The 14,328-nt window shown below is 38.9% G+C and overlaps 1 protein-coding gene across 1 annotated transcript in view; it reads left to right on the top strand.

Moving 5' to 3' along the window:
- The window catches only part of LOC110447911 (eIF-2-alpha kinase GCN2-like), a 52,111-nt gene extending 37,985 nt beyond the window's left edge, over positions 1-14,126 (top strand). The window contains exons 34-40 of the mRNA XM_021493895.1: positions 4,867-4,886; positions 5,081-5,175; positions 5,928-6,096; positions 7,065-7,175; positions 7,677-7,729; positions 9,952-10,020; positions 10,352-14,126. Of these exons, the coding sequence (XP_021349570.1) occupies positions 4,867-4,886; positions 5,081-5,175; positions 5,928-6,096; positions 7,065-7,175; positions 7,677-7,729; positions 9,952-10,020; positions 10,352-10,409 (575 nt within the window). The 3' untranslated portion in view covers positions 10,410-14,126. The remainder of the gene's footprint in view (positions 1-4,866; positions 4,887-5,080; positions 5,176-5,927; positions 6,097-7,064; positions 7,176-7,676; positions 7,730-9,951; positions 10,021-10,351) is intronic.
- Positions 14,127-14,328: the final 202 nt, after the last annotated feature.

The following is a 14,328-nucleotide window of genomic DNA, read 5'->3' as shown; positions in this document are numbered from 1 at the left end:
GCTGTGTCAGGGTAATACTGTATCTTTACCCTCCCTAAAAAGTGACACTGGCTGTGTCAGGGTAATACTGTAACTTTACCCTCCCTAAATAGCTGACATCGGCTGTGTCAGGGTAATACTGTAACTTTGCCATCCCTAAATAGCTGACACTGGCTGTGTCACGGTATTACTGTAACTTTACCCTCCCTTAATAGCTGACACTGGCTGTGTCAGGGTAATACTAACCGTACCTTTGCCATCCCTAAATAGCTGAAACTGGCTGTGTCACGGTATTACTGTAGCTTTACCCTCCCTTAATAGCTGACACTGGCTGTGTCACGGTATTACTGTAGCTTTACCCTCCCTTAATAGCTGACATGGGCTGTGTCAGGGTAATACTTACTGTAACTTTACCTTCCCTAAATAGCTGACACTCGCTGTGTCAGGTTAATACTGTAACTTTCCCCTCCCTAAATAGCCGACACTGGCTGTGTCATGGTAATACTAACTGTAACTTTACCTTCCCTAAATAGCTGACACTGGCTGTGTCAGGTTAATACTGTAACTTTACCCTCCCTAAATAGCTGACACTGGCTGTGTCATGGTAATACTAACTATAACTTTACCCTCCCTAAATAGCTGACACTGGCTGTGTCAGGTTATACTGTACCTTTACTCTCACTAAATAGCTGACAATGGCTGTGTCAGGGTTATACTGTAACTTTACTCTCACTAAATAGCAGACACTGGCTGAGGCAGGGTAATACTGTAACTTTGCACTCCCTAAATAGCTGACACCGGCTGTGTCAGGGTAATACTGTAACTTTGCACTCCCTAAATAGCTGACACTGGCTGTGTCAGGGTAATACTTACTGTAACTTTTCCCTCCCTTAATAGCTGACATCGGCTGTGTCAGGGTAATACTAACTATAACTTTGCCCTCCCTAAATAGCTGACACTGGCTGTGTCAGGGTAATACTGTAACTTTACCCTCCCTAAAAAGTGGTACTGGCTGTGTCAGTGTAATACTGTAACTTTACCCTCCCTAAATAGCTGCCATCGGCTGTGTCAGGGTAATACTGTAACTTTGCCCTCCCTAAATAGCTGACATCGGCTGTGTCAGGGTACTACTAATAGTAACTTTGCCCTCCCTAAATAGCTGCCACTGGCTGTGTCAGGGTAATACTGTAACTTTACCCTCCCTAAATAGCTGACATTGGCTGTGTCAGTGTAATACTGTAACTTTACCCTCCCTAAATAGCTGACATCGGCTGTGTCAGGGTAATACTGTAACTTTGCCCTCCCTAAATAGCTGACACTGGCTGTGTCAGGGTAATACTAACTGTAACTTTGCCCTCCCTAAATAGCTGACATTGGCTGTGTCAGGGTAATACTAACCGTAACTTTGCCCTCCCTAAATAGCTGACACCGGCTGTGTCAGGGTAATACTGTAACTTTACCCTCCCTTAATAGCTGACATGGGCTGTGTCAGGGTAATACTTACTGTAACTTTGCCATCCCTAAATAGCTGACATCGGCTGTGTCAGGGTAATTCTTACTGTAACTTTACCCTCCCTTAATAGCTGACACTGGCTGTGTCAGGGTAATACTGTAACTTTACCTCCCTAAATAACTGACACTGGCTGTGTCAGGGTAATACTGTAACTTTACCTCCCTTAATAGCTGCCATCGGCTGTGTCAGTGTAATACTGTAACTTTACCCTCCCTAAATAGCTGCCACTGGCTGTGTCAGGGTAATACTAACTATAACTTTACCCTCCCTAAAAAGTGACACTGGCTGTGTCAGGGTTATACTGTAACTTTACCCTCCCTAAATAGCCGACACTGGCTGTGTCATGGTAATACTAACTATAACTTTGCCCTCCCTAAATAGCTGACACTGGCTGTGTCAGGGTAATACTGTAACTTTACCCTCCCTAGATAGCTGACACTGACTGTGTCAGGGTAATACTGTAACTTTACCCTCCCTAAATAGCCGACACTGGCTGTGTCAGGGTAATACTAACTATAACTTTACCCTCCCTAAAAAGTGACACTGGCTGTGTCAGGGTTATACTGTAACTTTACCCTCCCTAAATAGCCGACACTGGCTGTGTCATGGTAATACTAACTATAACTTTGCCCTCCCTAAATAGCTGACACTGGCTGTGTCAGGGTAATACTGTAACTTTACCCTCCCTAGATAGCTGACACTGACTGTGTCAGGGTAATACTGTAACTTTACCCTCCCTAAATAGCTGACACTGGCTGTGTCAGGGTAATACTGTAACTTTACCCTCCCTAAATAGCTGACACTGGCTGTGTCAGGGTAATACTGTAACTTTACCCTCCCTAAATAGCTGACACTGGCTGTGTCAGGGTAATACTGTAACTTTACCCTCCCTAAATAGCTGACACTGGCTGTGTCAGGGTAATACTGTAACTTTACCCTCCCTAAATAGCTGACACTGGCTGTGTCAGGGTAATACTGTAACTTTACCCTCCCTAAATAGCTGACACTGGCTGTGTCAGGGTAATACTAACTATAACTTTACCCTCCCTAAAAAGTGACACTGGCTGTGTCAGGGTTATACTGTAACTTTACCCTCCCTAAATAGCCGACACTGGCTGTGTCATGGTAATACTAACTATAACTTTGCCCTCCCTAAAAAGTGACACTGGCTGTGTCAGGGTAATACTGTAACTTTACCCTCCCTAAATAGCTGACACTGGCTGTGTCAGGGTAATACTGTAACTTTACCCTCCCTAAATAGCTGACACTGGCTGTGTCAGGGTAATACTGTAACTTTACCCTCCCTAAATAGCTGACACTGGCTGTGTCAGGGTAATACTGTAACTTTACCCTCCCTAAATAGCTGACACTGGCTGTGTCAGGGTAATACTGTAACTTTACCCTCCCTAAATAGCTGACACTGGCTGTGTCAGGGTAATACTGTAACTTTACCCTCCCTAAATAGCTGACACTGGCTGTGTCAGGGTAATACTGTAACTTTACCCTCCCTAAATAGCTGACACTGGCTGTGTCAGGGTAATACTGTAACTTTACCCTCCCTAAATAGCTGACACTGGCTGTGTCAGGGTAATACTGTAACTTTACCCTCCCTAAATAGCTGACACTGGCTGTGTCAGGGTAATACTGTAACTTTACCCTCCCTAAATAGCTGACACTGGCTGTGTCAGGGTAATACTGTAACTTTACCCTCCCTAAATAGCTGACACTGGCTGTGTCAGGGTAATACTGTAACTTTACCCTCCCTAAATAGCTGACACTGGCTGTGTCAGGGTAATACTGTAACTTTACCCTCCCTAAATAGCTGACACTGGCTGTGTCAGGGTAATACTGTAACTTTACCCTCCCTAAATAGCTGACACTGGCTGTGTCAGGGTAATACTAACTATAACTTTACCCTCCCTAAAAAGTGACACTGGCTGTGTCAGGGTAATACTGTAACTTTACCCTCCCTAAATAGCTGACACTGGCTGTGTCAGGGTAATACTAACTATAACTTTACCCTCCCTAAAAAGTGACACTGGCTGTGTCAGGGTAATACTGTAACTTTACCCTCCCTAAATAGCTGACACTGGCTGTGTCAGGGTAATACTAACTATAACTTTACCCTCCCTAAAAAGTGACACTGGCTGTGTCAGGGTAATACTGTAACTTTACCCTCCCTAAATAGCTGACACTGGCTGTGTCAGGGTAATACTAACTATAACTTTACCCTCCCTAAAAAGTGACACTGGCTGTGTCAGGGTAATACTGTAACTTTACCCTCCCTAAATAGCTGACACTGGCTGTGTCAGGGTAATACTAACTATAACTTTACCCTCCCTAAAAAGTGACACTGGCTGTGTCAGGGTAATACTGTAACTTTACCCTCCCTAAATAGCTGACACTGGCTGTGTCAGGGTAATACTGTAACTTTACCCTCCCTAAATAGCTGACACTGGCTGTGTCAGGGTAATACTGTAACTTTACCCTCCCTAAATAGCTGACACTGGCTGTGTCAGGGTAATACTGTAACTTTACCCTCCCTAAATAGCTGACACTGGCTGTGTCAGGGTAATACTGTAACTTTACCCTCCCTAAATAGCTGACACTGGCTGTGTCAGGGTAATACTGTAACTTTACCCTCCCTAAATAGCTGACACTGGCTGTGTCAGGGTAATACTGTAACTTTACCCTCCCTAAATAGCTGACACTGGCTGTGTCATGGTAATACTAACTGTAACTTTACCCTCCCTAAATAGCTGACACTGGCTGTGTCAGGTTATACTGTAACTTTACTCTCACTAAATAGCTGACAATGGCTGTGTCAGGGTTATACTGTAACTTTACTCTCACTAAATAGCAGACACTGGCTGAGGCAGGGTAATACTGTAACTTTGCACTCCCTAAATAGCTGACACCGGCTGTGTCAGGGTAATACTGTAACTTTGCACTCCCTAAATAGCTGACATCGGCTGTGTCAGGGTAATACTGTTGCTTTGCACTCCCTAAATAGCTGACACTGGCTGTGTCAGGGTAATACTTACTGTAACTTTACCCTCCCTAAATAATGACACTGGCTGTGTCAGTGTAATACTGTAACTTTACCCTCCCTAAATAGCTGCCATCGGCTGTGTCAGGGTAATACTGTAACTTTGCCCTTCCTAAATAGCTGACACTGGCTGTGTCAGGGTAATACTGTATCTTTACCCTCCCTAAAAAGTGACACTGGCTGTGTCAGGGTAATACTGTAACTTTACTCTCCCTTAATAGCTGACACTGACTGTGTCACGGTAATACTAACTAACTTTGCCCTCCCTAAATAGCTGACACTTGCTGTGTCAGGGTAATACTGTAACTTTACTCTCCCTAAATAGCTGACACCAGCTGTGTCAGGGTAATACTTACTATAACTTTACCCTCACTAAAAAGTGACACTGGCTGTGTCGGGGTAATACTGTTACTCAATCTGATTAAAATCATCTGAATGTGCCGCGGTCTGGGATCCTTTAATACCAAAACTTAAATTGGTATGTTACAAAGTTACTTATTAAACATAAACACATTGTCTGACCTTGTTTCATTATTTAGGTGCGATCCATTGAACGAGAAAGAGTGACGGAAAAGAAAGTGAACATTCCTGATTTAGCAGACTTCCTCCAACCAAAGAATCAAACTTATAAAATGTAAGATATTGTACTGATGATATCTTTATTTTTTTCCATATTAGGTTTTTTTCAAAGGACTATTTAGATTTTTTATATAAATCAGTTTATCTAACAGAAAATGTTGTGGTTGTATTAAAAGAAATTGTTATTTTGGCTCAAGACAGTATTTTTTTTTATCCAGTAATGACTTAAACTGTTTACTGACCTGTTGCAGAAAATGAACCTCATAGTTTTTTCTTGCGTTATAAGTAGAATAGATCTCTTTTATTTGATTTTTTTTATAGGATTCTTTCTTGTAAAAGTAAAAAAATGAATCTTTCCAACATTTTCTCAAGATATTGATGTTTTGACAGGTTGGAACTCCAAACTTCACATTAGGGTTTAGGTGACCCCAACTTTTTGTTTTCTGCAAACTTTATTTTTTTCTAGAGCCTAAAATATTTGTAATAAGGATGTTTAGAAATTATTTGATATAGTAGGACGAAATCCAGGATACACTAAATTGCCCACTTTCTGCAGCCTGTGTATCATGAAGCCTTGATATTTCCATTTGTTAAAAAGGCACTCTATAATGTATTAAAGTTGTAAGATATTTCATTGAGGGTATGTCCAGTTTTCAAGTGTTACTCGCATCACGAAAAGATTTTGCATAATCAAAATTCATGTACAGATTGTTTGTGGTAATAAAAAGCCCTTGAGAGAGCTTTTAAATATTACTTGTTGCATATATGTGACATGAACTAAATATTCCTGTATCTTTTATTTGGTAGAGATCAAAATGAAGCGCAGCTGAATCCAAGTGGAAAAAGTTCATCAGCCATTTATCAGCCTCATTCTGAATACAGTCAATCATCTTCAAACCTAACATTAAATTTCTCGTTTATACTGATGGAAGGGGGAAGACTTGCTCCGAACCTTCGTAGGAAACTAGAGTCTCAGGTAGCTCATTTATCAGCCTCATTCTGAATAGTCAATCATCTTCAAACTTAACATTAAATTTCTCGTTTATACTGATGGAAGGGGGAAGACTTTCTCCGAACCTTCGCAGGAAACTAGAGTCTCCGGTAGATCATTTATCAGCCTCATCCTGAATACTGTCAATCATCTTAAAACTTCACATTAAATTTCTCTTTTATACTGATGGAAGGGGGAAGACTTGCTCCGAACCTTCTTAGGAAACTAGAGTCTCAGGCAGATCATTTATCAGCCTCATGCTGAATACTGTCAATCATCTTAAAACTTCACATTAAATTTCCCGTTTATACTGATGGAAGGGGGAAGACTTTCTCCGAACCTTCGCAGGAAACTAGAGTCTCAGGCAGATCATTTATCAGCCTCATCCTGAATACTGTCAATCATCTTAAAACTTCACATTAAATTTCCCGTTTATACTGATGGAAGGGGAAAGACTTGCTCCGAACGTCGTAGGAAACTAGAGTCTCACGGGTATTGGTGTTACCCATTTTTGAGAACTTTCAATTTTATGCCGCCGCTCTTTTGGAGAAGGTTGGGGTTGGGTACATGTAGTTGATAACAATGACTATCCAGTCCGGGCTCCATTCAGTGTCATTACTATAGTGACTACATTTCAGAACGGATTTTGATCAAAATTTTCCTTTCACGAAGGCCAAGTTTAAGAATTCCCCAAAGGTGTTCGTATTTCAGGGTTCCAAGGCCAAATCCAAAAAAGGTCATCATTACTCTTTATAGAAATTTGTCTAACAATGACATGTTCATTTTTCTGGCAGCTCCCACAGTCAACAGTCATTTTCAGATGTTGATTTTTTTAATGGAATCCTTTTGAACATGTTTATTAGAGCATATTACCCTTATTGGTCTAATATGGTATATTGTTATAGCTGCGGGTGGATCAATTTTGTAATAACAATACCTCTTTGTATGTCCAGATTTTCAGTAAGGTATCATCCAGCCTGTCCTGGGTGCAGACCAAGTCTTTCGAAGTGGTGTGTGTCGAGCTGACCGCACCAGTATTAAAAGTCATATCAGCATTCCTAGATGTAAGTAATGGTACCTAGAAAACGTGGCACAATGTATCAATTCTGACATTTCATACTCTATGTTTTATGTCAATATTTGCTTGTTAAGCTCAAGAAATGATTTTTCAAAAACCTTGAATGTGTGTATGAGTGTACTTTGGGGATTTCCTTAAGTTGTTCTCTGTATAAAGGTTTAAATATTCTACACATGTTTACTTGCTTGTTTATTTCAAATTTGATAAGTTTTGTCCTGGTAGCATTTCATGTCTTACCTTTTGTACAAAATCCATAATTAATAAATTTCTGTTGGACTTTTTTTTTTATCAGTCAGTCCTGCTAATCGTATGCAGAGAGATTTCTGATCAAGTATTTGGTGCTTACAGAACTTGTTGCATTTTTAATGCGAATTCTTAAAAATAAAAATGCTCATTTTTTTACAAAAAAGTATTAAAGCTAACAGAGCATCAAGAAATGTGCATAAAGTTATACTTATAAATAATTATATCTGGTTTTCTTTTGCAGTTTGACAACTCAGAAAAAGATTATGAAGACAGCGTAGCTGTGGTGATGGAAAAGTAAGATGTGATACTTAATTTTATAGGACCAGGGACTTTGTGCTACCTTACAAATGTGATTTACCTATGATTTTTTGCTATAGTTACCTCCCCTGAAAATAACCTATTTCACTAGCTGTATTGATCCTAGTGTAATCAAAGTTAACATTCCTGTGGACCTTTCAAACTAACAAAGTCCCGTTATAAACGATATGTTATGGAATATTATTGTTCTTAGAATAGAACTCTTTTGGAAAAAGTTATTCAACAGAGATATACCCAGTGTAGGACATTTCACCAGTTAAATTGTGTTTAGGATATTCAATGTAGAGGACTTTCCATCAGGACTACAGATCATATTTCAGTTGACAAACAATTTCTAATGTATATATGTGTATGTCAAATTTCATTTGTAAGAGACATTAATTGATTAGACAATGCTAGACTAAATTTGTAATGTTTTTATTTTATCCAAAACATCTTAAATTAACCTTTAAATAGCTGTTTATAGGACACTAAACCCAATAACCCTGGGTTAGAAAGCATCCCTCATCTCACACTGTAATCCTGGGTTAGAAAGCATCCCTCAGCTCACACTGTAATCCTGGGTTAGAAAGCATCCCTCATCTCACACTGTAATCCTGGGTTAGAAAGCATCCCTCATCTCACACTGTAATCCTGGGTTAGAAAGCATCCCTCATCTCACACTGTAATCCTGGGTTAGAAAGCATCCCTCATCTCACACTGTAATCCTGGGTTAGAAAGCATCCCTCATCTCACACTGTAATCCTGGGTTAGAAAGCATCCCTCATCTCACACTGTAATCCTGGGTTAGAAAGCATCCCTGATCTCACACTGTAATCCTGGGTTAGAAAGCATCCCTGATCTCACACTGTAATCATGGGTAAGAAAGCATTCCTCATCTCACACTGTAATCATGGGTTAGAAAGCATCCCTGATCTCACACTGTAATCCTGGGTTAGAAAGCATCCCTGATCTCACGCTGTAATCCTGGGTTAGAAAGCATCCCTGATCTCACAATGTAATCCTGGGTTAGAAAGCATCCCTGATCTCACGCTGTAATCCTGGGTTAGAAAGCATCCCTGATCTCACAATGTAATCCTGGGTTAGAAAGCATCCCTGATCTCACAATGTAATCCTGGGTTAGAAAGCATCCCTGATCTCACGCTGTAATCCTGGGTTAGAAAGCATCCCTGATCTCACAATGTAATCCTGGGTTAGAAAGCATCCCTGATCTCACGCTGTAATCCTGGGTTAGAAAGCATCCCTGATCTCACAATGTAATCCTGGGTTAGAAAGCATCCCTGATCTCACAATGTAATCCTGGGTTAGAAAGCATCCCTGATCTCACAATGTAATCCTGGGTTAGAAAGCATCCCTGATCTCACAATGTAATCCTGGGTTAGAAAGCATCCCTGATCTCACACTGTAATCATGGGTAAGAAACCATTCCTCATCTCACACTGTAATCATGGGTTAGGAAGCATCCCTGATCTCACACTGTAATCCTGGGTAAGAAAGCATCCCTGATCTCACACTGTAATCTTGAGTAAGAAAGCATCCCTGATCTCACACTGTAATCTTGAGTAAGAAAGCATCCCTGATCTCACACTGTAATCCTGGATTAGAAAGCATCCCTGATCTCACACTGTAATCCTGGATTAGAAAGCATCCCTCATCTCACACTGTAATCCTGGGTTAGAAAGCATCCCTCATCTCACACTGTAATCCTGGGTTAGAAAGCATGCCTGATCTCACACTGTAATCATGGGTAAGAAAGCATCCCTCATCTCACACTGTAATCATGGGTTAGAAAGCATCCCTGATCTCACACTGTAATCATGGGTAAGAAAGCATTCCTCATCTCACACTGTAATCATGGGTTAGGAAGCATCCCTGATCTCACACTGTAATCCTGGGTTAGAAGGCATCCCTGATCTCACACTGTAATCCTGGGTTAGCAAGCAACCCTGATCTCACACTGTAATCCTGGGTTAGAAAGCATCCCTCATCTCACACTGTAATCCTGGGTTAGAAAGCATGCCTGATCTCACACTGTAATCATGGGTAAGAAAGCATTCCTAATCTCACACTGTAATCATGGGTTAGAAAGCATCCCTGATCTCACACTGTAATCCTGGATTAGAAAGCATACCTGATCTCACACTGTAACCCTGGATTAGAAAGCATCCCTGATCTCACACTGTAATCCTTGTTCACAGGTTACAAAGACACAGGAAATACCTCAGCAAAATAACGGACCAATTGTATCAACTCAAGTTTGAGAAAAAGTGAGTACATGCAACTAGCAAACATTCTGCTGAGTATACTGAAACTAAATTTAGATACAGCAGATGAAACGTTATTTAAAGGATTGCAGCATTGTATTACTTGTAGGCTTTCAATTAAAAACTAATACTGACTTAACTTTTATGTTGCTTATGATATGAGAACTCCTCTGTGTACTCCACTGTCATCTCAATCTCCAATTTTACAATGGATCTTGGTGTTTAGTATCATTTGTTGTTCAACGTCTCAGTTAACATGCACCATAATTAATACTGTTGATTTCTCTTTAAACGAAAATGATGATATCTGACTTGTGTGTTCCTTCTGTTTCAGGTGTGCGTTTGTGGTTCTGTATGGAAGTAAAGACGACAGTTTGAGACTGCTCATGTAATTTCATTAAATTTCATTAATTTATCATTGATCAAGTGATGTGTGTCATGTGATGAATCATGTGATCAGTGTCATGTGATGATCATGTGACTTGACACTGGATTACCATTGCTCAATGTGTGTAAGTGTGTTTGTGCTGTTACCAGAGGAATGTGCTGAAGAAAAGGAGGACATGATTTTCAAAGGAACTCAATGGTATAAAAATGTGATATTTTCTTTAAAGATCTATTTTATCCTATTTGATATGAATGTACGTTTTTCGTAATGGATGATTTTAAGACCTCCAAAGCATCATGGGAAATAGTCTTCCGAAATGAAAATTATAAACTGCCATTTTGCTTGAATAGTAGTTGTAGTGATGAACCTTCCCAAAATCTCTCATCCAAACCCATTTTTTGATGAATAATTTGTTTGAATAGCGTCAGAACCGCAGCTATAAATCCTGAACCGAGATATCCACTATATCTCTTAGTAATAGGACTCATTAGTTTTTGAAAAAAACAATAGACACATTTGATATGATGTACCTGGTAACATTGAAGAACATTGTATAATGAAATATTGCAATATTTTTGGGAGATGCTACGTATAAAATAGTGTCACAAAAAAAATGCTGTATAAAATTACAACTAAGCTACGTTACAATATCAGTCTGCTGTTGCTCTCGGTGGTACACATACGCTGTCGTCCATCTTGTATCTCCGTGTCGGGCTGTCAAGTGTGAAGTAATTCATGGTATTGGCTCCAGATAACTGCAGCACAATAATTATAGTTTCTCCAGGTTGCCCTACAATTCATAAAAAATGACTTTTACGGTCACTGTAGGTTTTTTGTCCAGACTGAATGGAAGATAACCCTACACAATATTTGAAAACCAACAGGTTGTCGGCGATCTATAGGTTGTTGAGACAAACATCACTCCCATAGTGTTTACTGTGTTAGATCTGGAAATTTTGAATTCAGGTATTTTGATGGGTTGTCTGAGGGGGTTGAACAATTTACCAGATAAATTATATCATTGAAGTGTATTTGCTACAGTCAAGATACAACTGTGTAACTTGCATTGTAGTTGTTGGTGACCTCTTAGTGACCTTTGGTAACTGAAGGGACCTCTGCTTCAAATGTGATGTTTAGACATCGATGAAGCACATGTATGTCTAAATATAAAGTTACTGTAGTCTGCATACTAGTGGTAATTTTAGCGTTAAACCATAAATGCATGCTGCTGGAAAATTGTTACAGAAATATGAGTGAACTTAAATGCTAGGTATATAAGTTTACAGTAATTGTTTTTAGTGCCATGTTTTTGTTGGAAAATATTGTATTGCTTATGTTTTTGTCATTTGTGTCAACTTCTTGATTGAAATCTATAAACCAAGAGTGCCAACTTTGAAATGAAAATTAAAAAATCAGAAACCTTGTGACAAAATATTAAAATGTAAAAATATCAAAGAAATACATGGAATAACCCATGTTTGACAACTATTAGTTCAGAATACCATGGGCCACCGTCACTATCAGCTGTTCTTTGCTACAAATAATTGAATACGTGCAAAAAGCAAGATAAAGAAAACCGGTTGATTTGTTAGTCACGAGTCTCCCTTCAAACCATAGGGAGACTTAGCTAAGCATACAGTAAGTATATATGTATAGTTAAAGTGGTTATGTGTTTCAAAGTAATCTCATATTTCTCTCTCTCTCCTCGTGTGTCTCTTCCATCTCCACGACAAGCCTGTTTCTCTTTCTGTTGGTGTGTTACGTTCTGTCTATCTCAATGACTGTTTGTCTTGTGTTTTATTGTGTGATGACCGAATGTAAATGTTTCTAAGAATGTGTGTGTTCCTGTCTTTCCCCCACCTCTGTTGGATAAAGTGCAATATATGTGTATGTATATTTATTATCACCTGCCATGGGCAAATAAAATATAATTTTAAAAAGGTAAAATAATAGTTTGTTTAAACTTTTTAAAATAATATTTTTATTAACTTATTATAGAAGATAATATATTCTTCTCTCCTGTTTGCCTGCGGGTGATTAATTGAACAATGTAGAGAATTGTACATACAAATTACCATATTTGCTCTAATTTGTGCCCAGGGTGCTAACATATTTGGGTTAAATGGAAGATTTATTTGGATTATAAAATGTGAATTATGATAGAAAAAGCTGTGCATTTTTGAAATGTTGCTTAAGTACCAGTATAACAGAAAGACATTATAAACATCCCAGTGTGGCTGGAGGTTTGGATATCAAATGTTTTATCCTCTTCAGGGAAAGTTGAGCCATAATCTTAGCCATAATCACCAGACATAAATCTCTGTTTAAAAAGTGTAAGTACATGTACTGTAAATAATTGACCAGGCATGGGAAGGTCAGGGATGGGGAAGGGGTTGGTAGAATTACGATTTATCCTTAAAAAGGGGGAAGGGCACTATTTATGGCAAATACGGTAGGGTAGTACAATCAAAGCCAGTCTGACTATTAAATGAAAATGTCACACAAAATTTGATATTGACTGTAAAAAAGGTAGTTTTGCTGGGTGTGAATTTTGCACATTTACTCGCAGCCACGTTATTGTAAATTTACACGACCTCCTGTATGTAGGCATTATTGTCAATTTAATGGGGTAAATAATACGGACAGTTTAAAAAACATGTTAGGAGTATGAATTATCTGACTGGAAACTGTTCATGTTTGTAGTATGGTCCATACGTATGTCTTCCATATATGTTCATTGTCAACTGACCTAGTCAATATTTTATGGCTTAATGGTGATTCGAATATGAAAATGTCACTATGTATTGTTGCCTTGATATCTGTCCTTGTAAATAACATTTCTATTTGTTAATGATACCTGGGAAAGTATTTCACCAGAACCCTTCTGTTACATAGGTGATATTTTTTAATCACATTACATAGTAATTACATTACAAGATGTCTTGCATATTTCCTAGATATAAATGAAGAGTTGGAAACAGACTTTTAATTAAGATTTTTAAAAATTACATTCAGTTTTTGCTCTGCTAAATCAGATGTTCATTCTTGCAACGAGTTGTTATGGAGTATAAATCTGTTTTTGTCTTTGGTATAAAAACAAATCTGAACAGATAGGATGTTCAGTGAAATTTACATACACCTGCCTAATGTTAAAGTTATGTGTTATCGGACATGATTGTATGTCTTCTTACAGTGAAACCTGACTCATATCCAGCATATATTTACAAAAGACTTATTTATCCATGTTTTAACCTGAACTTTTATGACACAATGCTTTTCTGACAAAACGATTCTGTATCCCTTGATGTTGGTATAGACAGGTTTCACTGTATTGCAATCAAAATGTCTGATATTCTGATAGTGGTGGTAGTAACTGTGGACTCCAGAGAGAATTGTCTCCCTTTACTGCCAGACATCTTCCTTGTTTTCTCGGTGAAGTGAGAGTACAAACGCTGTACTCGAGAACTAAGATTGTGTGTTAACGCCTGTTACTTTAGACTGAAGATAAGTGTGGGGAAAAAAATCAAAATCACAACATTCCGTAAAGGAGACCCTGGAGAAATTTCTTTTGAAGTTGAGCGGAAAATCTTACCACTGTGTTAAGGATTTCTCTGCCTCCAGCATACAGGAGTGATTGTGTTAGTATTGATGACCGAATTGCCAGTTAGAGATTGTTCTGTTTGTTCCTTACACATGCAATAAAATTGGAATTATTTTCTCAGTAATAGTTTTGTCTTTATTTATAGATAACAATAAAGGCTTTAATAGTAATTTGTACTATTCTTAACAATTGTGGGGAGGGGGACATACACATACACAGGTAGTGTAACAAAAAAAATGTTGGGGTGGGTGGGTGCATACACATACACAGGTAGCGTAACAAAAAAAAAGTTGGGGTGGGTGGGTGCATACACATACACAGG

This window comes from Mizuhopecten yessoensis, unplaced genomic scaffold (assembly GCF_002113885.1).
Source record: "Mizuhopecten yessoensis strain PY_sf001 unplaced genomic scaffold, ASM211388v2 scaffold3667, whole genome shotgun sequence".
Lineage (NCBI taxonomy): Eukaryota > Metazoa > Mollusca > Bivalvia > Pectinida > Pectinidae > Mizuhopecten > Mizuhopecten yessoensis.
Note: the sequence above shows the minus strand (reverse complement) of the source record. Positions and strands in the feature narration are given on the sequence as shown.